The following is a 27,686-nucleotide window of genomic DNA, read 5'->3' on the forward strand; positions in this document are numbered from 1 at the left end:
AAGGTGGGAACTATTTTGTTTTTTTGGTGTCCTCATTATACATTGGTGTCCTCCATAATTTGCCTTGGTGCCCTTTATCATTTGCCTTGGTGCAATTTCCCCATTCCTTGGTGCTCCTTGGTACAAACATTTGAGGAGGTGCGGCGCTGTTCCGTGTTAATTTGAAGAGAAAAAAAAGGTTGACGCGCATGATTAAAATCGACGCGTGCGCTGACCAGAGACCAAGTTTTTTTTTTGGCCTTACTTTTAACTCTTTGTTTTACTTACTCATCCCTGGAAATTCGATATGATGAAGACAAAAGATATTTTTACGATGCGGATTGTTGAAAACATTATCGTTGGTTCGTTTCCTTAGTATTTTGAGGCCCTGGAATGTCAAGCAGATCTTTATCTGAAATTGTGGCGTGATTACTGGCCTTGTAATTTCTCAAGTTAACTTAAAAAAAATGTGTGCTATAAAAACCCATTTGCCTCGGAATCTTGACCAGACCTTATCTGAGAGTGACGCCTTGCAGTTGGTTAGCCCGTCAACCAAGCTCACGTTGCAACGATGTCATCCACTACCATTCTGAAACTCTGCCTGATCATTGCGCTTTTTCGTAAGTTCAAATAATTTCATTTCTATTTCTTTAGCATATACTCAACCACCTCCAGTTACGATCTGAATTCCAAGGAGTGAAGCTAGAAACTCGACGATTCAGAGTAAAAAGAACTCTTATTGAACAACTCTGCAAACAAAAATGCAATTACTTCAGTCAAAACTCAAGTGAAAACTCTATTTTACTCGATTTAATGAATTTTACTTCAAATCGCCTGTTTCCCCCCTGGTTTCAGTGAGATCGAATGCATTTTCAACACTGTTTGTCTTGCATGGTCCATCTGGGAAACTCATCCATTGTGCCACTTAATTGTCTCGATATATATTTCTCTTGTAAATGTCGGTTTTCCTGTTAAGTTTTTCGCAACTTGTTCATTCAATCAGACATAATGTTCGTTCCATTTCAAGTGGTTTTAGGAAGGAGCCGGGTACGGGTGCGGTTTCTAATTCGCAGTTATTTTGATTTTGTTTAAATGATGTCAAATAAGCGAAGAATCACAATTTGTCGTATAAGCAAGTCCAGTTTTGTTTGCCGGTTTTCGATTTCGCACCGAGTAAGCGAATTTGATAAATGTTCATTTTTCATGAACGTGCATTGCTATTAGGTGAGAATTTCATTTCGCATTAGCAATTCGCCAACTGAAAAATTTTACCCAAGCAACGGTGAAAACTGCAACAGCCCAAAATTGGGTTGTCCTTTACCCAATTGTTTGGGGTAGTATTTCTGTTAAAATAAACAAAAACTTGTGGTCATACAAGCAGTGGCGTAGTTACGGGGAGGGGGGGGGGGAGTGGGGGGGGGGGGGGGGGGGGGGGGGCGCATGCTCCCCATAAAAAGTTTGCCCCCAGTCCCCCCCCCCCCCCCCCCACTGAAAATTTGGCATCCGGAGAAATGCACAGCCACACGAGTTATTATTAGCTTGAATAACAGTCCTTTTTTTCCGCGATTTTGTGCTTATGTTTGGCATCAAAACTCTGTCTTTTTTTTCTCGAGTGGCTTTTCATTGTAGCGTCCCTTGGAAATCAAATAACGGTATAAATATTGTCTAATGTTACCATGATGGTTTTGAACAGCGCCCCCATGAAAAGATGGAATATCGACCATGCTTTTTTTTTTTTTAAATAACTGGGTTCCCTTCCAAAATTGTGATTACTGAACAAAGCGTCGTTTTCATGAACAGAGCCTATCACTAACACTCAGCACCCGAAGAGAATACAAATCTAAAAGTATCCAAATGCCTTCCTATTGAACTTTTGTTTCAAATAATTCTTATGGCAAATTATCATGATTTTTTTTTTCAATAGAGGCTGAAATTCAATTTCTTTGAACAAGATATTGATTATCTTTAATACCATTTGATGTTTACCTTTTTGTTGGGGCACGATATTTTTGGCAATTCATTTGGGTTGACAACCTCAACATAACTAAAGTCTTTTTTTAGGGGTGGTTCTTCACAAAAACAGTTTTAAATATATACGCCCTCTTTCAGATGGTTGCAGACGCCCATATAGAAAAATAACAATTTCATTTTTAAAATATAACGCTCAAAAGTCTAAATCGGTAAAGAGGGGGAATTATTTTTTGTTAAAGCACCCACATATCATCTTTATGGTTTTTTTCTTTTTCAAATTTCGTAGACCTCCGTCTCGAAGTATATATGTTGTTGTTGTTTTAAGTCATCGAAAGAAATCGCCGCGCCTGTTCATAATTGTATATCATTTGTTTTTATACATAGAATAATTCAAAGTTTGAAATCCGAAGCACCTCTCCAGTCTTTCATGCATAATCCTGCTTAAGAGAACCAACCCTTTTTCTGACCCCGACTTCATATATCATGGTTTTTTTTATTATAGAATGTCACAGTTCTTTTATTGAACTTTCATGTGCCTTTTTGGCATTGTTGTTGTTTTTATTTTGGCATTTATATCATTAATCACACAAATATATATATTTAATATCTTACAGGAAAAAAACATGCTAATATGAATTCAGAAGAATATCCAACAAAACAATTGTTTTTATTCTGTTCGCTTCTTATAAGGAGTACATTCAGCTCATCCTCTGGAAGAAGAAGCAGTTGTCGCAAGGCCTCTTAAATCAGGTAAATGCATGCAGGCGCCGCGGCAGTTCCAGAGCCTATGTTTTAGGGGAGACTAGCACTGGTGGATCCAGACAATTTTAGCAGGGAGGCGTGCTGAAATGTAGACTTTTTTACTCCGGACCCTTAGGCCTCCGAAAATCGATAGGTGCATGGGGGCGCTCGTACCATAATTTATTTTCAATGCGGAGCGCTGATAAAATCCCACAACCATGGAAATACCCCCTTCTGATTACTGTTTTTTAGGGGGAGACCGTTCGCATGTGACGTCAACTTCTACATTTGCTTCTGCAAATTTATCAATGGATTTTTTTGGGGGGGGGGGCTAGACAAAAGTTTGGGGGTCTAAAGCCCCCCCCCCCACCGAACCTCGACTGAATATATAACAATTGTACCCGTTAAGTATCATGCCCAAACGGCTCAATCCATGAGCAAATCAGCAACTGAAAACGAAATGATAATTGAGAAATGATGAAATGAAAGAAATAATTTTTTCTCCATCTAAAACCGGATATTTCTTTATGTTTAGTCTTTTTGGGTGAGACAGGGTTTTCCGAATTTCATATTGACATGCTCGGGAAACATTTAGGCCCCTATATATAATCGAGATATTAGTAATTTAGCAAAGATTTGTATCTGTTATCCAGGATTACCATGCACGGCCGGGCCATTGGGTATGGCCAGTGGTGAGATCAAGGATAGCGGGATCACCGCTTCAACCAGCGCTGGCTCTTATGGCCCAACCAAGGCTCGTCCGAATTCCGGTGAGTCCATTATTTCTAAGGGTTCCTAAGTCACGCTGCACCGTAGAAGGCGCCGTGAGAGTTTCCACAATAGCCTAGACCTAATGCGTTAAGTTGGAATCAGGAGGCAAAGGTTTTGTTTCAGGAATAGGCAAGGATATTTTTCGCCCATTAATTTTACTAAGTTAGAATATGAAAGAACAACTTCTGAGATAACCGCAACGCATAAGGTCTATAGAAATGGCGAACATGACGCTTTCATAAAACATTACTCTATCTTGACATTTCACTGGTAGGGGCACGGAGCAGAGCGTGGGTTTCATTTTCTTTTTCATAACACCTTTGAGATGTAGCCTAATTCCGAATGGGTCAAATACGAATGTATGGGTTGGGCTAGTTTTTGCACTCAAGGGTCCACAAATCCTGAAGGTCCACGACTGATGATCGTGTACAAAACATAAAGGAGGTCAAAAGTACAAACAAAAGAGGGACAACAGACGGTCCATGATTGTAGGTGTTTACACACTTGTGTGGGTTGGTTGTGGTGGGGTTGGGTTGGATTGGGTGGAGTTTGTTTCTGCATTCAATAGGGGACGTTGAACAATAGAGGACAATAGGGTCCCCTATTGCTCCGAATTGGTCCCCAATTTACGATCGTGTACAAAAAATATGGGAGGTCTTCCTAAAAAGTTAAAAGTACAAACAAAAGAGGGACAATAGGAGTTCCCACTCCCCAATTGCAGGCAAATACAGTCTTGCGTGGGTTGGGTTGGGCTGTGGTTGGGTTGGGTTGGTTTAATCATTCGACAAAACTGTGTAGCACTGCCTGCGAATAAAGTCATGCAATTCTATATTCTCTGCAGGATCATACTGGCTTTCGAATTATTGTCGGAATGAGTGGATCCAGGTGGATTTGGGTGCCTCCGCTGCCGTCACTGGCGTCGTAGTGAAGGGACACAGCAGTGGCAACTACTATATCACAACCTTCACGGTACGGTATAGTATGACTGGTGAGTCGGATGACTGGCAGAGTTTAGCCGATACGGACGGGCAAACCATTGAGGTAGGTAGGCGACAATACTGTTATGCTGCATGGGGTGAATCTATGAGGGAGGTTTTTTTTCAGATGTCAACTTTACGAGGAAGCATTCCCATGATGAACCCCTATAACCTTCGGCAAGAGTGTGTACTTTTCTGGCAGCTATACACTTTCTGGCAGTACGCTGTTGGTCAATTTTGACACGGGTAAACGTATTGTCGTTTTGTTGGTTTACCGGTCCCTTAAGGGTTTTTGTAGCCATCGGCTGGCTGTGATTCTTCGTTAAGTGATTGGTCAGACGCTATCCGCAGGCTCCAACGTGAAATGGTAGGAACTATAACAAGTAGTTAACCCTATATGTTGGGGCATAATGTGTCTTCCCTGTCTGAGACGTAACCTTTCCAGATGTGATCCTGGTAAAGCAACCTATAAGAACCAAACCAAATTAATAAATTGGGGAAAAAAATTAATTAATAGATATACAGTCTCAAAGTCTCTGGTGACTATCAAAGAGCCTCAAGTGTATTACAGACATGTTACAAAACCTCTGACACACCCTACAACAACGTATCAGCAGACTCACTATTTGACCACTCCATTCTTCAGGAAATTACAGTTGACATCTTCCAAAATGATCAAATCGGCAGAAAGAATCCAGAGAAAAAGACATGACCAGTGATACTCCCCTACCGCACTCAAGCTTACCAAAATAGTTTCTTCCCAAGAACCATTCCAGACTTAGATTAACTTCCCACTAAAGTTGTCGGCCAAACACCATCTGTTCAGTGAAACTGCCCTATAGGCAACTATCTTCAACCTTACTTTTCGTTTAGGTAACGCCTACAAGGTACTGGCAAAAATCTGAACTAGACAATGATGCCTAGCGTCGATGTCTGGTCACACTTTTGAGATTCTGAGACGAAATCCATATCGTCCAAAGGCCTGACGCGATATTAATAGTAAATTTATAGTGGTAAAGATATTTTTGTATCATTTAGACATTTCGTGCAATACGCCTTGTGCTGACAGTATATATTTTTGCAAGTTAGAAACTTTTGATCGAATTTGAAAATGATGTGATAATATTTTGATGATTCATTTCTTGTTTCAGTTGGATGTTGACGACGGATCAGGTGAAGCAGTAACTGTCAACTTCCCTGTGACACTGATGACCAGATTCATCCGCATGCAAATAGCTTCATACCAAGGCAATTGTTATTTAAATTTGGAAGTGCTAGGATGCCGAGGTAATTTCGAACTTTTGTTGTGTCAAAGATTCATTTTTTTGGATGATAATAAGAATATGATTGGAAGCTGTTCGACTGAAGTGTGTTCGCTCTATTGTTGTGAGAGAATCCTGAAATCTCATGTTTTGAAAAAAATATTTCATGATCAAGCCTATACCCCCCCCACCCCCCAAAACCGGAATGCGCATTGCAACATTACTGACCTACAAGCACCTTCGTATTCCAAAAGCACAATCATTCTCATAAGTTTCTTTTGAGGATGGAAACAAAGGAAATTGCTTCATCCGTCACAACTGTGGTTCAAACTTAAACGTGTATTCAAAAGACATCTATTTAATTGTACTCCCTAAACGGTTCTGATTGATTCTGATTGACTAATCTGAAACTGAAATTCAAAAAGACTCATCGACCTTGTGCGTTAAGGCGGAGTAAGAGGGCAGTGGTTTTGTATATGCATTTATTGTTACTAAATTAAAACAACAAAGAACACCCTTCTTAATCAGCAACGCATAGGGTCTATGTGGTACATTTCTTCTAACATCCGTTAAGTTCAGCATCGTTTGCGTACTCTGCCCTTTCAACTTTCGGGATCAAGGTCACAGGAAAATTTGATCCTTGGCATTACAAATGGTTTAATCAAAGCGATTGTAGGGGCTGGTGAGGGATTCTGAATTTGCCATCATTAAATTGGTGCTCTGTTCACTGACGCACCAAACTCAACCAGGGAGTCAGTTTGGCCCAGCGGTTACTTAAATTCCTTGCCTTCCACCGCTATGGCCCGGGTTCCATTCCCGCCCTGGCCACATGTGGACTGGGTTTTTAGTCCTTACCTGATGCCTTAGAATTTACCCAGAATTATTTTTCTGGGGTTTTCCTTCCACCTCTAAAACTGTAATTTCTTCTCATTGCCTTCTCTTTATCAGTTTTTTTTTTTCAGGCTTTCGAGCTACAGTGCCTATAGGGCACTTTTGATTAATCCGTGGTTTCATTACCAGATTCAAAATTTCAAATTTCTTTTTCTAATAATGTTGTTCAAAGACGCAATAGACACAACCCACTTCAACCACCATGAAGTATAATCCTATACGCACATTTACAATAGTTTTCTTACGCCCGCATTAGTCTCAGACGGTACAGTTCGCCTAGTAGTCGATTGAAATAGTCTGAAAAATGAACCTCTTCAGTCGAAGCTCGAGTGAAAACTCGATCTTTACGATTGAAGAAATTTCACTCTAAAACGTCTAGTCCCGAGTTTCCGACTGTGGGAGTGAATCTTCACTCGAATGGAGTGAATTTTCACTCTTTGGAATTTAGAGAGTATCGACCTTATGCGTTAAGGCGTAGTTAGAGGGCAGTGGTTTTGTAATATGAATTTATTGTTACTAAATTTAAACAACAAAGAACACCCTCCGAGATACCTGCAATGCATTAGGTCTGTGTGGTACATTTCTTCTAACATCCGTTAAGTGCAGCATCGTTGAGTTCTTGGTCCTTTCAACTTCCTTTATTTAGATCAGGGAAAATGTTGATCACAGTATTACAAATAGTTTAATTAAAGCGATTGTAAGGCCTGATTCTGAAATGTCCATAAGCAAAACAAAACTCTCATTGGTCTGTTGTTAACCATTCAGATTTCTTTTTTCTAATTAGACGGCCTGGTTCGCCTAGTGGACGGTGATGGGAAACGCTCCGGTCGAGTCGAAATCTACCACGACGATGCTTGGGGTGCGATATGCGACAACGGCTGGGACATGAAAGAGGCCAGCATCGTGTGTCATCAGCTCGGCTTCTTAGAAGCAGAGGAAGCCACCAGCGTGTCCTTGGAGGAGAGTGAGGAGGAAGTACCCATCGTGATGAACCGAGTTTCCTGCAAAGGGTCTGAGAGGCGCCTGGTCGACTGCCCGTTTGTCTGTAGCAGCATCCAGCAGTGTAACAGCTCACACGTAGCCGGAGTGACATGCAAACCCAGTAAGGAGGTTTTTTAATAGTGTACAATCACACGTGTCTTTATACAAGTTTCCACACTACCTGAAGGAGTTTACACAAAAAAATTGCAGTCGTCTTCTCCTGTCTTTGTGTGCTTTGAAAATGAAAAGCTATATCGGCCTATATTGGTCTGGATTATATGTGCGTGAACAACGCTCTCCACATCGAACATATGATCGGTCATTCTATACATTTAAGGTGTGGCATTATTCCTGACTGTCTCTGTTACATCCAAACTTTGTAATTAGTCAAACAATTGTTCTTAAAAGTGGCTACAACAATTTTTCTGGTTAAATAAGTCGTTTGCTTCAAACAATCACTCTTTGAGGAAGAGTATTCAATTAAGGAATGCATCCAGAATTACAAAATCCTGGATGTCAGATAATAACAGGAACAGGGAACATGTAGTTGTTCATAACACAGCCGGTGTGTCTCATCAGATTGGTAACATCAAAGATGGACAAGACGTGTTTTGTTCCGAGTAGAAAAAAAACTCTGCGTAGTTTTTATCAATTATTCAACGTGGTTTAAATTGTCATTTTTATTTAATTTCATGGCTTCTTCCTTGAAATGGTTTCCCGTGACAGTCCATTTCATCAATTTAAGGCTGATTTACGAAATGCAAGTCATTCCAATATATATCAAAGTATCAATATTGCAAAATATATCTTCTCATAAAGCATATATCTCCAGGATCATCACTAGAAATCATTTTTTAACCACAGATATCATTCGGTTGGTCGGCGGTTCGAACCACACCAATGGCCGCGTCGAACTTTACCAAGGCAACGCATGGGGCACCCTCTGCGATACCGACTGGGATGTGACGGATGCCGAGGTGGTCTGCCGTCAGCTGGGCTTCTCGGGCGCAGCGGAGGCCAAGTCCGGCGCCCATTTCGGCCAAGGGGAAGGCCCCGTGTACATGGACGGCCTCGCGTGCGATGGGTCGGAGAGTAAGATCACGGACTGCCCTTCGTTTTGCTGGGAGGAGGTCGCATGTAACCACACCCGCGACGCTGGTGTGGTCTGCCGCCAAGGTGAGAATTCATTCCCTTTATTTACATTATCGGCAGAACATGAGTCAGGCTATGATCTTCCTGTTGCTAATTAAAAAGACAGTTTACAACACAAAGTTTGTAAAAAATAACCTGGGCAAAAACCCCTATTGCTCAGTTGGTTTGAAATTGAAGCTGATAATCTTCAGCGATTTGAGTGGGTTCTTGCGTAATAACAGCTTACATGTAGTAATGAGGCGAGAATGTCTATATGTTACCCCTCGTTTTGAAACAATTTGCGATAACGTGCAAAGATCGAAAAGCTATAGCTAGCTAACTTGCTGTTGAAGCGAATTCCAGATGATTTCTGAATGAAATTCTGTGCAATTGTCGGCAACTTCTTTTGAGTTTTCTTTTGAGAGTAATTTTTAAGTAGATTTAAGCTGCCACTTAAAAACGTCAAACGTATTTGACACCTACATAACAAGCGGTATTTTGTTGTGAAGTTTTAACGTTTTTGCGCTATTTCTGAAAAAAAATAAATAAAAAGTGTTCATGGAAGTTTTCATAGGCGTTTCTTCAGAGTTCTAATATTTGTAAGTTTTTCCTTTTTTTCTTCTTCAGATTACGTGGAAACTGTTACCGTGAGAGACACAATCCCTCTTAAGTAAAATAGTTCACCTCCGATGACGACTCCAATTCAAGGACATCGACTTGTTTACTGTGTTTGGCATAATCTTCGGCTTACGCATAGATATAGAAAAAAATAGGCTTAATGTAGAACATACATGAGCATTAAAGCATGCATAATCGTAAGAAATTGCCGGAATACATGTATATTACATTTACAAAATTTCAATATCTAGTGTTAGGGTAAAGCCAGTGATTGACTATTTTGGGAAACCCATGGAAACGAACTGCAAACACTTCAGACAAAACATTTGCTCAGATTAGACTAAGACAGAATATTGAAATTATTATAAATATTCTTGAACAAACGTCATTCTGGGAAAAAATACGGTGCAACGTTGGAAGATTCTAGATGCATCAAACGATCAATTTGTCAGAAATTTTTTTTACACGATTTCTTTCAAGCAGATTGAAACCTAGAACGAAGGGCTATACTAAATATTACATCAGTGCCGTCGCAATGCCCCCCCCCCCCAAAAAAAAAACACTAAAGACTAATGAGGGAGACAAAATAAACGAAGATGCCTAACGGCACAATTAGAAATATCGTGAAAGTAAACTGGCATAAGAAACAATCTGGAAAGGAACTCAAATGCAGCGACACCACCCAACCCCTGCACCCCCAATTCGCTTTTAAACATTTCACGGCTGGTCCTGGCCAGATATTGCAGTGAAAAAACTCGATACCCTTTTCCCCTATGAAATTGCGGCAGTGTCCCATTTTCATAATTTTCATAATTTCATTATTTCGCTGTGATACACTTTTTTTTCATAACTTGTTCTAAGACCAGAAACTCGTCGACTTCAAAGTTAGCTTCCTTAAATGGACTTCAAAATTATTTTAAATTCTAGTAAAGGTAAAATGTTGTGATTGCACAGAAACAGTTTTAAAACCCAACAAATCCAAAGTTTGGGTTTCTAAGCAATTGGTTCATAATTAAAAACAAACGCGAAGGGGGTGTCCATTTTCTGACAGTTCTCTAAAGTTAGCAATTTCCAAACGCAAGATTTCAATTCAAAGGACGCTCTGGGGATGCAGGAAATATTCTCACATTTTGGTCCCGTATCCTCTTCAGGAGGAGGAACTGAGGTAAAACATTCAACCACGTCCAATTAATGGATTTTGTTTAAATGACGAGTTTCAGGAGCATTATCTTTTCTTGAATCTGAGTTTATTCCATGACTGCATCAAATTCGACATTACAAAGTTTAGTTTTCAATTCAATACAGGCCGTTTTCTACATGGACACAAAAATTAACAATTATGAGGTTATATAGTAAAATGAAGCATCCTCAAGTTTGCATGTTATCTTGTGGAAAATGTAGGGTATAAAATTGCATATACTTAATGCTATTCTAAATCACTTAAAATTTATCACATAAAATTGCATAGTATGTATTGATATTTTTAGTGTTAATTGGGCAGTTTATACACACATTACTTTATGGAATGTGGAAATGATTGTCGGTTAATGACTTCACATACTTTATTACCAAAAAAGGCCTAGTCCAATACGTTTTGAATCCAAAAGATTTCAAATGTTTACCTATATGGCAAAAAAATAACATTTTCATAAGAGTTTACAATCCTCTGCAACCAAGATATGCGAAATTTTCATTGTCAAATGCATCAAAAATTCATAATGTTATCGAAGTAGAAACACAAAGTCACAAAGGTGAAACAAGTAACACTTGATTTATAAAGTTAAAGTGGAATACCATGTACAGCTTTGTACACAGTAGTCGGTTTATTTCAGTTAAAAAAAAGTGCTAGTCTCTGATCACAATTTTCCTTGCGATTTACTGTAACTAAAATATAATTCTTATTGTATTGGATTTTTGGGCGTGGTTTGATGCGGGGAGTTCCGTCTGTCCATCATAACTTTCAACTTTTGTGAACAGGAAATTTCTTCCAATCAAAATTGGATTTCTTTATCCACCAAACAAGTTCTCAAAAACTGGCCTATGAAGCCCACTGAATTTTTTAGGAACAATTAGAAATGTCCAAAAAAATTGTTTTGATTTTCCATCCCCGGGTTATTGACCTGGAACCACGCCCATATATATATTTTTGCTTCTAGATAGATTTAGATAGAATGCTATACGTGTTTATTTACTGCATCATTATTGATTATACTTGCATGATGTATAACTAATTTAAATGTGATCATACAATGTGATTCATTTGTAGTTTCTCAGAAACTGCAACGTTTGTGCTAGCGAGCAAACTTTTGTTGTCCATGGCGACTGGTATGGGCTCCTTGCGCAAACAGAGAGGGCGCTTTTGACCACTTGTTAGAGCCCCGTGGACGGGGCACACCGCGCACGCGTGCTGTACGTTTGCAAAGTACGCCCTGCTAATTTGTACGTGCACAAAGCCATAGCTTCTTCGCGTGAGCGCCGGGCGTCGTCAGCAATGCGTTCCAGTGTCTGTCCCAGTGGTCTTCCCCAAGTCTCCTTTTCTTACCGTTGAGGGGGTACTTGTGCAAGGAGCCCATAACACAGGATGTCAACTGTTGTCCAGTTGGTTCAAATTTCAGTATCATTCTATCGCAAATTTTCTGGTAGATTACAACAAACTCATGAAAATGGACTGAGGAAGCACTTTAACAACCGATTGAACTTAAATATCAATGAACAATTATATTTCAGTTGCAAATATACAATGTCTTGAGGCATATTTCAAACGCATTTTAGGTGAAATTTGCGTGCTATACATATGACAATAAAAAAGCATTCAAAGGCAAAACAAAGTTTATTCCTGAATATACATCACTTTCCACTTTTTACTGCATAAACTATTTGGAAGCTTGTGTACAATCACCTCTTCGACTATCAGCAATATAAACTAATTTATTGGTTGAAAAAAAAAGAACTTTATAGAAAAACATCCATATTTTGTTCAGTGATCTAAACAACATACAAGCACATGTTTGAGTGTCTTTCAAATATATTAACCCTATCAAGATTCTATTCTGAAGACAAACGCCGTGAGAAAATTAACCTGATTAATAATCAAGACACACTTGTGTGTAAAATCCAAGTGATCATGTTTTTGGTTATTGCAATACATAGTACATCATTCAGATGTCGTTATCACCCATTGATTCGAGTACACCGAACCTGTTGCTGGATTTGACAGCAGGAACGCTACTGACGGGGCGTTTCTGGTGTCTCCTAGGCGGGTAGATATCATCAGGCTTCTTAGGGTAGCGGCCCGGTTCATGCCACCACGCCGATGTATGAAGCACCTTTGGCTGTACGGGCCGGGGGCATGAAGGTCCCCAAGCACGGCCTGGATTTGGCTTCACATTTGCAGAAAACATTTCCAATGAAGACAATTATGAATCAATTCGGGCAATTCACACTGCAGTGCGCCACCAACAATTTGCCATGAATTAAATGAATATCATTCTGTGCGCTCTGGGATCAGTACATTTACATGGCTTGCCTTGTCCTGGTTTTTGTAAAGTTCCGTCGATTCCTAGATCAGTTTTCTGAGCAGCAATGTGTATTAATTTTTATGTTAGACTCACCGAGATGAAACTACACGGTTCCGACAGAAGATGGTCTCTGCCGTAGGACTGGGTTCTTATTAACAGCGCCCTCCGAAAATATGTCTGTGTCACTTCCCCCCCCCCCCCCCCCCCCTCCCCCAAAGAAAAGGGTCGGCAATGAAACATTTTAGAGATTGAATTCATATGACTGCTAAATACATTTCATATGTCAGCCTTGTTCAGAAGCTGCAGGAGGATTTCAATAGAAACCTGTGAAACCTTTTAACAAAAGAAATTATTTTAAATCAAGTGTTTAGCATGTAAAGTGGGGTGGCTAAGGTCTTGAAGTTAACACACACAAAGACAAAAGATCTTAAAGATAATAGACACCATTTACCGGGGGAAAATGTTTTGCTGATTCACGAAACAACAATAAACTTAATCTAAACCACTTTATTAAAAATTAACCCGTAGAAATTTTAGCTCAGTAGATTTCACACTTTTGAAGAAAACTCTAAAATTGCATCTTCATTTTTCTTCACGCTAAGCAAGGTTTCCTTTGTAAGTCCTCCCTTCCAAAATGTTCATTAATACGTTTTGACTTGCGCCCTCTTGTGGCATGATCCCAGTTTGTCGCTTGGGGAAATAATTCTCATTCACAGATGTCAGATATAATATAACCGATTGCAAACTAGACTGAATTCGGTCAGTTGGGAGCGGTATTTGTTTAAAAAACAAAGATTTGTATTCTCGCGATGGTTTGGTCCTAAACTATCATACGAAAATGATGGTAGTTTCTCTTGTCCTGAAAATGACAGAAAATTGTGAATATCGTTTTTAAATGTCTGAAAATGTCCATTACCAGTTGTGCTCATTGAGAAGTCGTTGTTTGTTCAATACATGTAGGCCTAAGGGGCCATACACAATTTTCAGTGTTTTTAAATTTGGGTTTTTTTTCCAAATTGTTTTGACCCACCCACCAACCCCTATTTTCGATTGAAAAAAATTGATTTGTCATTAAAGATTAAAAAAAATTGCACATGTAGGCCTACATGCACTTGCATACAAATATACTTGTACATGTACATGTGTGTCCCTGCACAATGCATGTCCATGCACATTGTGTGTCCAGTTCAGTGACGGCTAGATGAAGCTGCTCCCCCTGTTGCATTGGTGCCCTGAGAAATTGTGCTTCATCAGCTGATAGTTGGATTAGGTATGTGTGTTGTTGTAAAAAAAAAAAAATGGGTGTGCATCGTCAGCAGTGACGTTTTTAGAAAGAGTTCCGTCTTGCCACCACATCTTAAAATAAAAACTACTCAACTACTGAAAATAAAAACTACTCAACAGATTTATAAAGGGGTGACATTTTATTTGGGGGGCTATGGAGATAATCTCTAACCACCCTAAGTAAATGTCTCCCCTTAAAAACCTGTTTGGGAATTCGAAATTCATTTCTAAAACAGTATTTCGAGGCCATTATACCAAAAGATAGTAAAACTGTGTAGTTTTGGAACTCGTTCCAACAGGGGAACAAAAAGGTGTGTCGGATCTGCCGGTATTTCGCGAGGATCTGCCGGTATTTCGCGAGGATCTTCCGGTATTTCGGATACATCCATGATGGCGGCCACTTTTATCGTCGTGGGAATGCCGCATTTATATTTATTCATTATGCGCTATATGCATGCAGCGCTAGTGGGCGCTACTTAATGTACAAAAGGTCATTGTCTGTCAATGGGGACGAAGTTGGAAAAAGCACAGGCAAAATCTAGTTCTGTTTTTTAATTTTTTTTTCTTACCGAACAGTGAATTCTGATTTTTAATTATTTACCTTGACCCACCCTCCCGCAAGTTTGAAAAAAAAACAATCCAAATTTAAAAACATTGAACATGTTGAATGGCCCCTTTAAGTACACGAACTGTCTGCTGAAATCATAAAGTTCAGAGGTTAACATATCTACCAAGTAGAGACTTCCTGTATTACGGCCTTGGTATGTACCCTGCTTGGAGCCTTGATGTCAACGACCAATAATAAGTGCATTTATTATCGTTAACATCTTTATTTTACTTCCTCCTCTTTAGTGGGAAAAAAACCCGAAACTACCAGGATACAAATTTGGCGCAGTTTCCATGGTGTCCTTGTTATTTTTAGAGGCCATGGGATGTCAATGTTAAGCAGACATTTATGGAAATGTGTGGCGTGATCACACCGAAAGAATACAAAGGGCCAGAGAATTAATGACTGCAAATGTTTGGTTGTGGCACAACACATGCTATATGGAGTCAGCTCGTTCTTCGCATTCAATGATGGACTTAGGCCTACATATAGGAGTTTTTACAAGAGTACAAACATGCTCGTACAACACATCAAACAGATTGTTCAAGACACCCCCCCCCCTTTGTTTTTTCTCTAAGCTACTGGTCCTACCTCCCACCGTCCTCCCATGGCGACATCCCCCTATACATCCACATGGGTTTATATTTTAGATATCGTGATCCTCATTATGATATTACCAAAGAGAAATACCGTTTAGATATTGGTCCACTAAATACTAGGAGGATGGCAGCATGAAACGCGTATAATTATACACGTGTACGTGATTACATACATGATTGAACAGCACCCCTAGATAAGTTGGTAAGACTTCTCCCCCCCCCCCTCCACATTTATGCTGTTTAATTTTCCAAGCTGCTGGTCACCGTCTACCTCTACCCTACCATCCCAACCCCACTTAGTTGAGAAATTTCTGCTGATGAGTATAGCTAATTGAGTACTGAAATTAATAAGTTTATAAGTATCTTAAATTATAACCTTATTTACTTGTTCACTTGTAAACTAAAGTTGTAATTGTACTTAATCGTGTTGGCAGATAAAGAGAACACATTTCAAGTGGTTAAATATCTACCAAGCAGGTAGTTTTTGTATTATAAGGAGCTGGAAAACTGAAATTAATAAGTTTATAAATACCTTAAATGATAACCTTATTTACTTGTTCACTTGTAAACTAAAATTGTAATTGTACTTAATCATGTTGGCAGATAAAGAGAACACATTTCAAGTGGTTAAATATCTACCAAGCAGTTAGTTTCTGTATTATAAGGAGCTGGAATATTTACCCTGCATCATTAACAAGTGCATGCGACTGATAACATCTGGTTTGTACTTCCTTCTCTTTTTGTGTAAGTCATAAGGGAAGACAAACGAAACTACAAGGGTACTGAGTACGGGATCGATCTCATTATTCGTTTTGAAGAGCTAGAGTGTCAAATCGAAACCTGTGGCTTGATCGCCACTTAGCTAGAGATGTCTCTGCAAAAAGATGAATAGATAGAGACAATGCTCCAAAAGGCATATCCGTTCACACATTGCTGCTATGGTGACATCGTGTACAGAGTGGCCACTATGATTTTGACCACTAAAGTCCCTTTAAAGGCATTAAGAACCATTGCTTTTCATCAGTTTTTTTTTGTTCGTTGCCAATAGAGGCTGAAAATAAAAGGTCACACGGCGAGCTTCAGGAACTCTCGCGCTGCCCGCTTACGGGCATTTTACACTTGCTAATTTTTTTGTCATAATGATTTCTAACCGCAATCACCCCAAGAAACATTCATGTTGGATGTTTTTCTTGTATTCTTCAAGAACAAAAATGATGATTTCACTCGGAGATGGGTAAAATCGAATTGCGATGGACTGAAAACGAAAACGTATAACGACGCGAAATTTACCTACCTACAGCCAGTGGGTTCTAGAGTTAAACGGGCTGGTTTAAATGCAATCTTCATCAGCTGTCACTTCAGATTATTTTCTGTCATTGCTAGTCCTTCAAGTTTCTTCGAGAAATAAATAATATCCTATGAAGTGTATTCAAAAAAATCCTAAAAGACATCTTTTTCTCCTATTAAATTGTAAGTTTTTAGCCATTGACCGAATCACCCGAATTTCTTAATTTCTTTGAACAATCGACAGCAAGCCAGACGGAATAATTTCACTGTGTATTTAGTACCATAACGAGCCTCGATCCAAGTACGTTTTGGATAATATTTTATTTGGAAGGTTACTTTTTTGGACAAATGCAAATGACTGTATCTGTCTTTAAGAGCATTGCGATTCTATTGAATGTACCATTCAAAATAAAAACACTGTAAACCATTTTCTGCTCTCTGAAAACAAGAACACAATTCACGCTGGCAATTGCATATAATAAGTTCCACTTTAGGATTTAAAGACCCCCCCCCGTGAGATCACTGGTCGGGCCTGAACAAGATATGCGCACACGCACTGAGCGTGTACACGCAGTTTTGCGACGAACAAAATGTCCAAAACTTTTGTATACAACAGGGCCAAATTTTGACGATTAACTTTCGAAGTTGAATTTATCCCACTGAAAATTTTAATTCATTCAAAGTAATCAACGCAATTAATCATTATATTTGGAGGAAATTAGAAAAGGCGTTAAAGGGATCATTTTGGGCGGAAATTATCAATTACACTCATTTAGCGTGACGGTCGGTCGGCAAATTTCACAAAAGCACCCCCTACTCAAAATGGTCTAGCGACGCCCGTGCGTCTGGCACGTGATGGTGAATGGACCAGTAAGAATTCGGCTCTCGTTCATGAATATGTAAGAGTTATAGTAATTCTCCCTGTATTGTAATGATACTACAACGACGACTAGTACCATCCCTTGAAATTCGACTGAGCGTTGGCTCGTTAGTATTTTGAAGCCCTTGAATGTCAAAACAGATCTTTATCTCAAAAATTGTGGCGTGATCACCGCCCTTACAATTCCTTAAGTAAGTTAACTTCCACAAAAAAAACTGGTATGCTATAAAACCCAGTTACGTCTCAAACTCCGAAGCAGATCTGATCTGAGAGTGACGCCTTGCAGTCCGTTAATACCCGTCAACCAATTAGCTCACGTTGCAACGATGTCATCCACTACCATTCTGACACTGTGTCTGGTTATTGCGCTGTTTCGTAAGTCAAAATGATTTCCTTTCAATATCTTTCGTATATACTCCACTACCTCCAATTAATCTACCTATTTGTTGTACTAACTCTCAAAAGAAACTTTTTTTCTCTCTCTATACGCTCTACATTCCATGGAGTGAAGCTAGGAACTAGACGTTTCTACAGTCCAAAATTCGAGTGAAAATTCGAATGAAAAACTCGAATGAATTAATTTTACTCCAGATCGTTTTTCCTAGTTCATTGTAGGATGGACTTAAGAGGAACTATCAACACCTGTTTGTCTTGAATGATCCATCTGGGAAATTCACCCAATATGACACTTAATTGTCTGGGGATGTATTTCTTGTAAATGTTGGTTTTTCCGCTCATTTTTCGCAACTTGGTCATTCAGTCGGACAGATTGTGCGTCCCTTTTCAAGAGGTTTTTGGGGAGCCGGGTACGATTGCGGTTTCTAATTCGCAGTATAGAGCATTATTTTGATTTAACTTGAGCGAATGGTCCAAATTTGTCGTGGAAGCAAATCCAATTTCATTTGTTAGTTTTCGATTTCGCACTGAGTAAGCGAATCTCATTTTCAATGAGGGTGCATTGGAAATAGGTGAGAATTTAATTTGGCATTAGCAATTCGCTAAAACTCAATCTATTTGCAATGAAAACATTTTTCATAATCTTTTTATTGTTTTCTCCTTCAATTTCGCAACTTGTCCATTCAATCAGAAAGAATATTTATTCCATGTTCGTGAGGTTTCAGAGAGTCGGGTTCGAATACAGTTTCTAAATCGCAGTTGGAGCATTCGATTTCGTTTTACAGTGTGTTCAAATAAGTTCAGTGTGGTCAAACGTTGTCGCAATAGAAATTCTATTTCGTTTGTTGGTTTTGTATTTCCCCTTGAGTAGGCGAATTTGATAGAAAAAGTATTCCTTTTCAACGAAGGTGCAACGGAATTAAGAGTCAACTCTATTTGGAATTTGCATTTCGCCGAACGTCAATCGTACATTTATAGAAATGTATACGATTTTTTTTTTATTTATGTGACTTTTCCACAAAGTGATCACATAAATTATACACACCGGGCACTTAGGTCTGCACAGAGAAATCTGTCTTGTTTTTACGCGGTATTTCATCGGCAAGTGTTCAAACTTTATTTTCTTTGGCACTCTACATTTTGGCACTTTACAGTTTTAAGTACGTTATGCATTTTTGTACTATTTCATTCCATGCAGGCATTCACATTATTCTTTGAAATACCTCTACATTCCTTTTAATACAAAACTTTTAAAAACTTCATGTCATTTTGGACTGTATGTTGCTTAAGCAAAGTGCCTAAATTCATGTGTTATTTTTGTAAACGTATTTCCACAAAATGAAATCCCGAGCGAAATTTAAATCGAAAGATCACGAAATTACATACACCAGTTACTTGAGCCCCCCCCCCCCCCCAAATGGTTTTTGTTTTGTTTTGTTTTGTTTTTTTGGTGTAATTTTTTTTAGTCCCACGATTTGACCTTGGTGAAATGTATGTGGCCTATTTTCGAGTAGTATAATAGGGGTGTAGGTGGCGCCACCAACGTCAAAATATCCCCCCACCCCCCGCCAAATAAAACAATTTAAAAAAAGAATTTTCTGCAGCCAAGGATTTCGGGCAAAATATTTTGAAAAATGTTTACTTCTCAAAAAATTCAAAAGAAAAAAATTGTGAGCGCCCCCTCCGCCAGCCAAATCCTGGGTGCGCCAGTTTAGATAGTGACCTATTTCTTCACAAATTTAAATTGTGGCTGCCAGACAACAGTTTGGTTTTCGCAAGGCGGGTTATTTGTGCACAAAATGAAATCACTTTTTCAGAGAGTTGCAGACGCTAAAAATGGGAATTATGTAGGATACTCAAAAACATTCAAATTGAAAATCATTTCTTGAAGAGCATGGTGTATGCATCTTTAATCGAATCAGGTGTGAAAATGCTCGCCATTATATAAGCGAATTTGAATGGAAGTTTTGCATAACTGAATGAGCAAGGTGTGAAATTGCATCGAAAAACCTATAATGTGGTTGGGTTCTTTAAGAATTATCAGTCGACAAAGCCTTTGAATTTGTCGACCGTTACCAATAGCTATACATTATTTTTACAAAGGGGTTGCTTTAATGTTAGGTTAGGTAATAAATGAGGCTAGCATAAACATTGTTTGGATCAAACATTTTGTATAGAGAGAACGTGTTTGCCAATCGAGTAGGGAACATCGTATTAATTTTAATTTAATGAGATTGGGGGGCATATCGACCTTAATTTTTTATAACTCTGTTCCTTCCAAAGTTGTATTACAGATTAAAACGAAACTTTCGTGAACAGAATGCATATCACTTTTGCTCAGCACCCGAAGAGAACAAACAATACATCCCTCGTGTGTGTCTCAATATGTCTTCTTCCAACGGCAGATGTGAAACACACCGTGGGCTTGAGCTGCTTATGTTGGATGGTGGGTGGGTGGCTGGATGGGTTAATCCAATTACGTACTTAGACGCTATAACAGAGCAGTGAAATTCATGCACCCCAAAAAAACATGGCCTTTTGAAGAAGAATTTCTAAACTTCATGTCAGTGAAAAAAAATCGCCGTCATCGATGCCAAGAACGTTAATACTGGTAACTGGTAAAGCTGACCTTAAGGGCGGGCGGAAATTGTTCGAAACTTCCCCAAATCTATGTATTTATCTCAATTCCTATGAATCTCCTCAAGTTGTTATTTCACGAGTAGTTGAACACTTACATCATCTAAGTATATTCCGAATTTTAGCTTGATCTGTTGTTGCAAACGCTTGTGTTACACCTTGAAATATCTCCAAACACAATTTTGACGAGGATTTTTTTCCAACCAAACTCCTTGCATGGTTTTCAGGTTGGCTTGCATGCTTGGCCGATTTTGGGGGCAACAATGACGAAGCGCATATTAGCATATTCATTAACGTCACTAGGCTTGACTTCGCGTGGGTCTCGGTATCGACCAATGGAAGCCGGCAAATAGGGAAATATTTATTAATTAATAACTCGTTATGGAGGCTATTCTGCAACTTTTTACTGCACACCATAATGCACAGGAATCTTATCAATATTCGTGAGGCTTGAAAAGATTGAAAAATATTGCAAACACTCGTGTTACAACTTTAAAAAATGCCCGTAGCCGGGCCTTTTTTCCAATTTCAACGAGAAGTACTGATCATATCAAAACGATTTTCAGCACACAGTTGGACCATTATAAGAGAAACCAACCCTAGAAGTTGCGTGAAGATACGGTCTTCCAAACGGAAGAAATTAATTTTCAAAGATTTCGGCCGCCTGTGTGAACATGTCTGTGTGCATGTTGTTTCATTCAAAATAGAGTATTATGTAACCTTTAGAAATCGGCTTTCGCAACCACACGGCTGATATATTGTATTCATGCAACTCGAGTATTACAGCTTTGCATTCGAAGACCGGTTTTGAAAACACTGATGCGCATGTGTCTAATTTACACATTAGTTTTTAGCATATTAGATTAGATTACGCCCCATTCGGGTGCACGGACGGTGCCGTATTAAAGCCGTCTTCACACGTTTCCGGCCGCCGAGGGTATTGGGTTGTACCACTTGGTACTCCTATTTTGCCCTGTGTTGATTTTGTTGAAAAGCACTCACATTACATCTTTATTGGTTTCAAATTGTGTAGACCACAGTCCCTTAATAGACAAAAGAAATCGCCGCGCATGTTCATGGTTATACTGATTTAATTTATTCAGGAATTCAATTTTCATTTTTAAATACAAAATGATTTAAAGTTTGAAATGTTAAGCACCTCTCCCGCTTTCCATTCTTACATACATTTTAAAGTATCAACTTACCTTTTTTTCCTGACCCTGGCCTCTTGGTCTTTTATGTATTTTAAAATATAGAAATAGAGTAAAGCGAATTGGACTTTCGGTGTCTTTTTGTTGCTATCTTTTTGGCATGTATATCATGAATGAAACAAATATTCAATGACTTACCGGAAATTTAATGCCAATGTGAATTCAGGAGAATATGAAACATAACTATTGTTTTTATTCTGTTCGCCTCATCTATAAAGGAGTGCATTCAGCTCATCCTCTGGAAGAAGAAGCAGTTGTCCCAAGGCCTCTTATTTCAGGTAAATACATGACACTCGAAACTCATCAATGATCATCTGCCTCAAGACATGAGCAGATCAGCAACTGCAAACGAAGTTATATTTTAAACATGATGAAATTAAAGAAATGACCTTTTTCCCCTCCATCTAAAAGCAGACATTATTTTTTTCATGTTTCCTCTGTCTGGCGAGGCAGGATTTTCGGGATTTCATGCTGATAAGCTCGGATGACATTTGCAGACGGAATATCTCAAGAAACATAGGCCTTATGTCAAGAAACATAGGCCTTATATATCGAGATATTAGTAATTGAACAAAAGATTTGTATCTGTATCCAGGATGTACGGCCGGGCCATTAGGCATGGAGAGTGGAGCGATCCCGAATAGCAAGATCACCGCTTCATCCAGCTTAAACTCTGCGTATGCCCCAACCAAGGCTCGTCCAAATTCCGGTGAGTCTGATTTCAAAGCCACGCTGGACTGTAGAGGGCGCCGTGCGAGTTTCCGAAAGGAAAAGGTCTATCGTTGTTTGCGAGTTAGCCACGCCCCTGAGACATCCCTATGACATTTTGTACGTTAACTTTTGCTTGTCTCAGATTTTGCGCGTTCCGCGTCTTCTTCTTCTTCCTTGTAAGTGCTGCCTTCATTATGGTTGTTATTGAATAACATTTCACAAGCTGCGTTGACGCGATTCTACCGCGATAGGTTATTAGACCTCATGCATGCGTTAAGGCAGAGTCAGAGGGCAATGATTGTGTAACGCTGGGATAGACATGTGTAAACCTTCTGCGCATTCATTTTACTAAATTATAATAATGAAGAACAACCTCTGAAGGACTAAAGAAATGGCGACAACGATACTTTCGACATTTTCGCAAGCAGGGGCCTAATCGAGCCCGAAGCTGCACGGAGCCATTGTTGAAACACGATTGTTGATTTATCAAATCATTCGACAATAAAGTATATTGGTATTTGTATATAAAGAAAAATAAATTAACCGAACAAATTATTTTAAAAATTCAATAAGTCTCCATCACTAGTAATATTCTACGCTGCTTGGTAATAAAGTCATGCAACTCTGGTCCGTGTATGGACCTACATTACATTCTCTGTATAGGATACTGGCATGCGAGACCATGTGGGACTGATCAATGGATCCAGGTGGATTTGGGTGCATACACTCTCGTCACTGGCGTCGTAGTGAAGGGACACAGTACCCACTACATCCGAACCTTCACGGTACGGTATAGTATGACTGGTGAGTCGGATGACTGGCAGAGCTTAGCCGATACGGACGGGCAAAGCATTGAGGTAAGTAGGCGACAATGCTGCATGAGTGTGGATCTATGAGGGAGATGTTTTCCGATGTCAACGTTGCGAGGAAGCATTCCCATGGATCCGTATAACCTTCAACAAGTGTGGGTACTTTCTGGCTGCAATTCACCTTTTGGCAGTACTCTGTGGCTCTATTGACAGATGTAATTTTTTATCGACGTAGGAAATAAATTTAGCAGAAAAGTAGATGTCCACTTTTGTAACTTGTCCCTAAACGGCTTTTTGTAGCCATCGGCTGGCTATGATTGTTCGATAGGTGGTTGGTCGGATGCTATTCAACAAGGCCTAACTATGAATTGCTAAGAGGTATAATAAGTAGTTAAACCTAACCCTTCGTGTTGGGGCACATGTACCTTCACGGCCTGACTGATCCAAAAAATATCCAAAGTCTGATTCGATAGAGTACATCAATATACATGTAGTGGTAAAGATATTTTTGGGTTTTTATTTAGACATTTTGGGCAATTAATACGCCTGGTGCTAAAACTGTATTATGTTAATTTATTTTTTACACATTGAAAGTTAAGATCGAATTTAAATGTTATAATCTTCGATGGTTTGCTTCTTGTATTCAGTTGGAGGGTAACAATGGACCACATGTAAGAGTAACTGTCACCTTCCCTGTGACACTGTTGACCAGATTCATCCGCATACAAATGGCTACCTGGCACAAAGGGTGTCATTTACAATTGGAAGTGCTCGGATGCCGAGGTAATTTCAATCTTTTCTTGCGTCACTGATTCGTGAGTTGATTGATGATAAGATGATGTCTGGAAGCTCTTCTAATCAAATGTGTTCGCTCCATTGTGAATTAATCCTCAAATCAGCTCATTCGGTGTGAACAATTTAATTACATTTTTAATAAAAAAAAACCGAAGCATAAAAAAATGTGTCTAAAAATGAAATAGCACTTTGCCAGAATATACATTGCAGGCCTTCATGATACTTGCCTATAAGCATCTTCAATTTCGCAAAAGCACAATCACTCTTATAAATAAATTTCTGATGATAGAAACAAAGAGAATTTCATCATCCGTCACAACTGTGGTTAAACTTAAATGTGAATGTAAGAGACATCTACTTCTTATAGATGTATTTCCGACGTTGTTTAAAATTGAACGTGTCTGATGGATTCGGATGGATTCATCTAAAACTAAAATTCAGAGAAGCCTCATAGACCCTTTGTGTTATGGCGGAGAGGGCAGTGGTTTTGTATCGGTGAGAGAGGTAGCAATAAATCTGTACATTCATTGTCATTAAATTCTTCTAACATCCGTTTAAGTTCAACACCGTTCGAGTTCTTTGTCGTTTCAACTTTTTGGATTGAGGTCAAAGGAAAGGTTGATCCTTGGTATTACAAATAGTTCAATCAAAGCGATTGGAAGGGCTGATGAGTGGTTCTGGATTGTCCATAAGTAAAAATCCTCATTAGTCTGTTGTTCACTGAGGCATCAAGCGCAACCCACCACATCCACCTGAAGTATAATCCTATACGCAAATTTACAATCGCTTTCTTACTCCCGATAAGACTTTGACAGCATGCTTCGCCTAGTAGACGGTGATGGGAAACGCTCTGGACGAGTCGAAATCTACCACGACGATGTTTGGGGTGCGATATGCGACAACGGCTGGGACATGAAAGAGGCCAGCATCGTGTGTCATCAGCTCGGCTTCTTAGAAGCAGAGGAAGCCACCAGCGTGTCCTTGGAGGAGAGTGAGGAGGAAGTACCCATCGTGATGAACCGAGTTTCCTGCAAAGGGTCTGAGAGGCGCCTGGTCGACTGCCCGTTTGTCTGTAGCAGCATCCAGCAGTGTAACGGTTCACACGTAGCCGGAGTGACATGCAAACCTAGTAAGGAGGGTTTTTTTAAGTGTACAATCACACGTGTCTTTATACAAGTTTCCACACTACCTGAAGGATTTTACAAAAAAAATTGCAGTCGTCTTTCCCTGTCTTTGTGTGCTTTGAAAGGAAAAGCTATATCGGCCTATAGTGGTCTGGATTATAATTATATGCGTGAACAACGCTCTCCACATCAGAACATAATGATCGGTCATTCTATACATTTAAAGCTATAGTCCATCATTTGCAGCCATCCGAAAAGTAACTGGCGTAATTATTGTTGAAAAACAAACTTGGTTGAAAGATAGTAAGGGGACTAAACTCCCTGTGAAATTATTCCTTCTGGGAAGCTGTCATTTTGAAGTAATCAACGAAAGAAGGCATTTCCAACGGTGATTCTTAAGAAGCACCGTAGGAAAATTTTAATTAACTTCATTCAAAATTGGTCCTGCCTTTTGGGTTTCGTTATTGTTTTGACTCACCTTGTATTGGCCTATATTGGGGCTCTAGATTTTGTGCATGAACAACGCCCTCCACATCAGAACATGCTTGCCAGTTTCTACATAGGTCATTCTGTACGTTTAAGTGTGGCATTATTCCTGTCCCTGTTACCTCAGAACTATGTACTTTGTCATACAATTGTCATTAAAAACGGCTACAAACTATTTTTTCTGGTTGGCTATGTCGTTTGCTTCACATAATCACTCTTTGAGGAAGAGTACAATTTAGTAAGGAATGCATCCAAATTTACAAAATCAATGATGTCAGAGGTAACAGGGAAAGACAAAATGTAGTTGTTCGTAACACAGCTTGTGTGTCGCATTATGATTGGTAACATCAAAGATCGACAAGAGGGTTTCGTTCTGAGTAGAAAAACACACTGCGTAGTTTGTATCAATAAGTCGACGCGGTTTAAATTGTCAGGTTTTATATAATTTCGTGGCTCCTTTAAGGCTGATTTACGAAGTGCAAGTCATGCCGCAAAATATATCTTCCCATAAAGCATATATCTTCCGGATTAACACTAGAAATCCATTTTTAACCACAGACATCATTCGGTTGGTCGGCGGTTCGAACCACACCAATGGCCGCGTCGAACTTTACCAAGGCAACGCATGGGGCACCCTCTGCGATACCGACTGGGATGTGATGGATGCCGAGGTGGTCTGCCGTCAGCTGGGCTTCTCGGGCGCAGCGGAGGCCAAGTCCGGCGCCCATTACGGCCAAGGGGAAGGCCCCGTGTACATGGACGGCCTCGCGTGCGATGGGTCGGAGAGTAAGATCTGGGACTGCCCCTCGTTTTGCTGGGAGGAGGTCGCATGTAACCACACCCAGGATGCCGGTGTGGTCTGCCGCCAAGGTGAGAACTCATTCCCTTTATTCACAGAATCGGCGGAATATGAGTCAGGCTAGAACCTTCCGGTTGTATAGAGACAGTTTTAAAAAAAATCTACTAGGCAAACAAAACCTTTTGCTAGGCTAGGTTGAATTGAAAGTGAGGCTGACAATCTTTGGCCATTTGGAAGGCTTCTTGCGTAATAGCAGCCTCCGTGTAGTAACGAGGCGAGAGTGTCTATATTCATGGGCGTCGCGAGGGGGGGGGGGGCAAGGGGGGGCACTTGCCCCCCCCCCCCCCCTGGAAAAGCAAAAAAAAAAAAGGAAGAAAAAAATAAGAAAAGAAAAGAAAAGAAAAAGAGGCGCGAAGACAAAGTGGTGTAAATTTAATGAGTTGGGGGGGGGGGGCAAAATGTCCCTGCCCCCCTCTAAAACTGATAAATCGAGAATGTGTTGAGAAATACAAGCATTTTGTGGCAAAATTTTTTTTTTTGCCCCCCTCTAGAAAAAATCCTGGCGACGCCCATGTCTATATTTAAACCCTGTCTCCTCGTTTTTGTAACAATTTACAACAACGTGCAAAGAGCGAATAACTAGCTGCCTTTCTATTGAAGCGAATTCCAGTTAATTTCCCAAGCAGTTTCTATGTAGTTGTCGGCAGCTTCCATTTTTCTTTTGAGAGTACTTTTTAATAGCTTCAAGCCTATATAGGCACTTGAATTCCAAACAGTGGTATTTTGGTTACAAAATTTCACAAGTTTTGCGCTCTTACCCCCCAAAAAATCAAATTGCTGTCAATGAAAGCCATAATTATAGGCGTTTCTTCATGGTTAACATTTGCAAGTATTTCCTGTTTGTTTCAGAAGACGTGGAAACTGTTACCGTGAGTGACACAATCCCTCTTGAGTAAAATAGTTCACCTGATGACGACTCCAATTCAAGGACATCGACTTGTTTGCTGTGTCTGGCATAATCTTTGGCTTACGCATGGAAAAAAATATAGGCTTAAAGGTAGAAGTAGATGAGCATTAAAGCATGCATAATCGTATGAAATTGCCGGAATGGGTGAAATAAAAAAAAATCAGTATCTAGTGTTACGGTCGCTATGATAGACGTTAATATTTTCAACAGCTCTTTTGGAAGTTGGAATACAAAACCCTCGCTAATGAACGGCA

The 27,686-nt window shown here is 39.6% G+C and overlaps 2 protein-coding genes and 1 long non-coding RNA gene across 5 annotated transcripts in view; 2 read left to right on the top strand and 1 right to left on the bottom strand.

The window, feature by feature from the left end:
• Positions 1 to 494: 494 nt before the first annotated feature.
• On the top strand, positions 495 to 27,647 carry LOC119726488 (neurotrypsin-like). 3 transcript variants are annotated; one of them, XM_038198199.1, is made up of 8 exons: positions 495 to 599; positions 2,641 to 2,700; positions 3,345 to 3,461; positions 4,304 to 4,503; positions 5,591 to 5,726; positions 24,862 to 25,185; positions 26,225 to 26,536; positions 27,375 to 27,647. In XM_038198199.1, the coding sequence occupies exons 1-8, from the start codon at positions 551 to 553 to the stop codon at positions 27,419 to 27,421; spliced, it is 1,245 nt and encodes a 414-aa protein (XP_038054127.1). In that variant the 5' UTR covers positions 495 to 550; the 3' UTR covers positions 27,422 to 27,647. The 3 variants fall into 3 exon arrangements, with proteins under 3 accessions (XP_038054127.1, XP_038054128.1, XP_038054129.1); XM_038198200.1 differs by having other exon boundaries at positions 27,378 to 27,647; XM_038198201.1 differs by lacking the exons at positions 24,862 to 25,185; positions 26,225 to 26,536; positions 27,375 to 27,647 and adding exons at positions 7,377 to 7,694; positions 8,438 to 8,749; positions 9,332 to 9,885.
• The window catches only part of LOC119726487 (tetratricopeptide repeat protein 41-like), a 48,043-nt gene continuing 32,503 nt past the window's right edge, over positions 12,147 to 27,686 (bottom strand). Inside the window, exon 20 of the transcript XR_005270830.1 lies at positions 12,147 to 12,221. The gene's annotated coding sequence lies outside the window, so the exon portion shown is untranslated. The remainder of the gene's footprint in view (positions 12,222 to 27,686) is intronic.
• LOC119726489 lies at positions 17,585 to 22,383 on the top strand. The gene is made up of 3 exons (XR_005270831.1): positions 17,585 to 17,872; positions 21,960 to 22,019; positions 22,337 to 22,383. It is a non-coding gene; the product is annotated as an uncharacterized LOC119726489 (long non-coding RNA).

This window comes from Patiria miniata, unplaced genomic scaffold, assembly GCF_015706575.1.
Source record: "Patiria miniata isolate m_02_andy unplaced genomic scaffold, ASM1570657v1 HiC_scaffold_2, whole genome shotgun sequence".
Taxonomy (NCBI): Eukaryota; Metazoa; Echinodermata; class Asteroidea; order Valvatida; family Asterinidae; genus Patiria; species Patiria miniata.

Bases quoted from the DNA above. Each gene is read 5' to 3' on its own strand.
- LOC119726488 (XM_038198199.1), top strand. From the start codon at position 551: ATGTCATCCACTACCATTCTGAAACTCTGCCTGATCATTGCGCTTTTT. The intron at 5,727-24,861 runs GTAATTTCGAAC...ACTCCCGATAAG, and splicing joins GGAAGTGCTAGGATGCCGAG to ACTTTGACAGCATGCTTCGC. The intron at 26,537-27,374 runs GTGAGAACTCAT...TGTTTGTTTCAG, and splicing joins CGGTGTGGTCTGCCGCCAAG to AAGACGTGGAAACTGTTACC.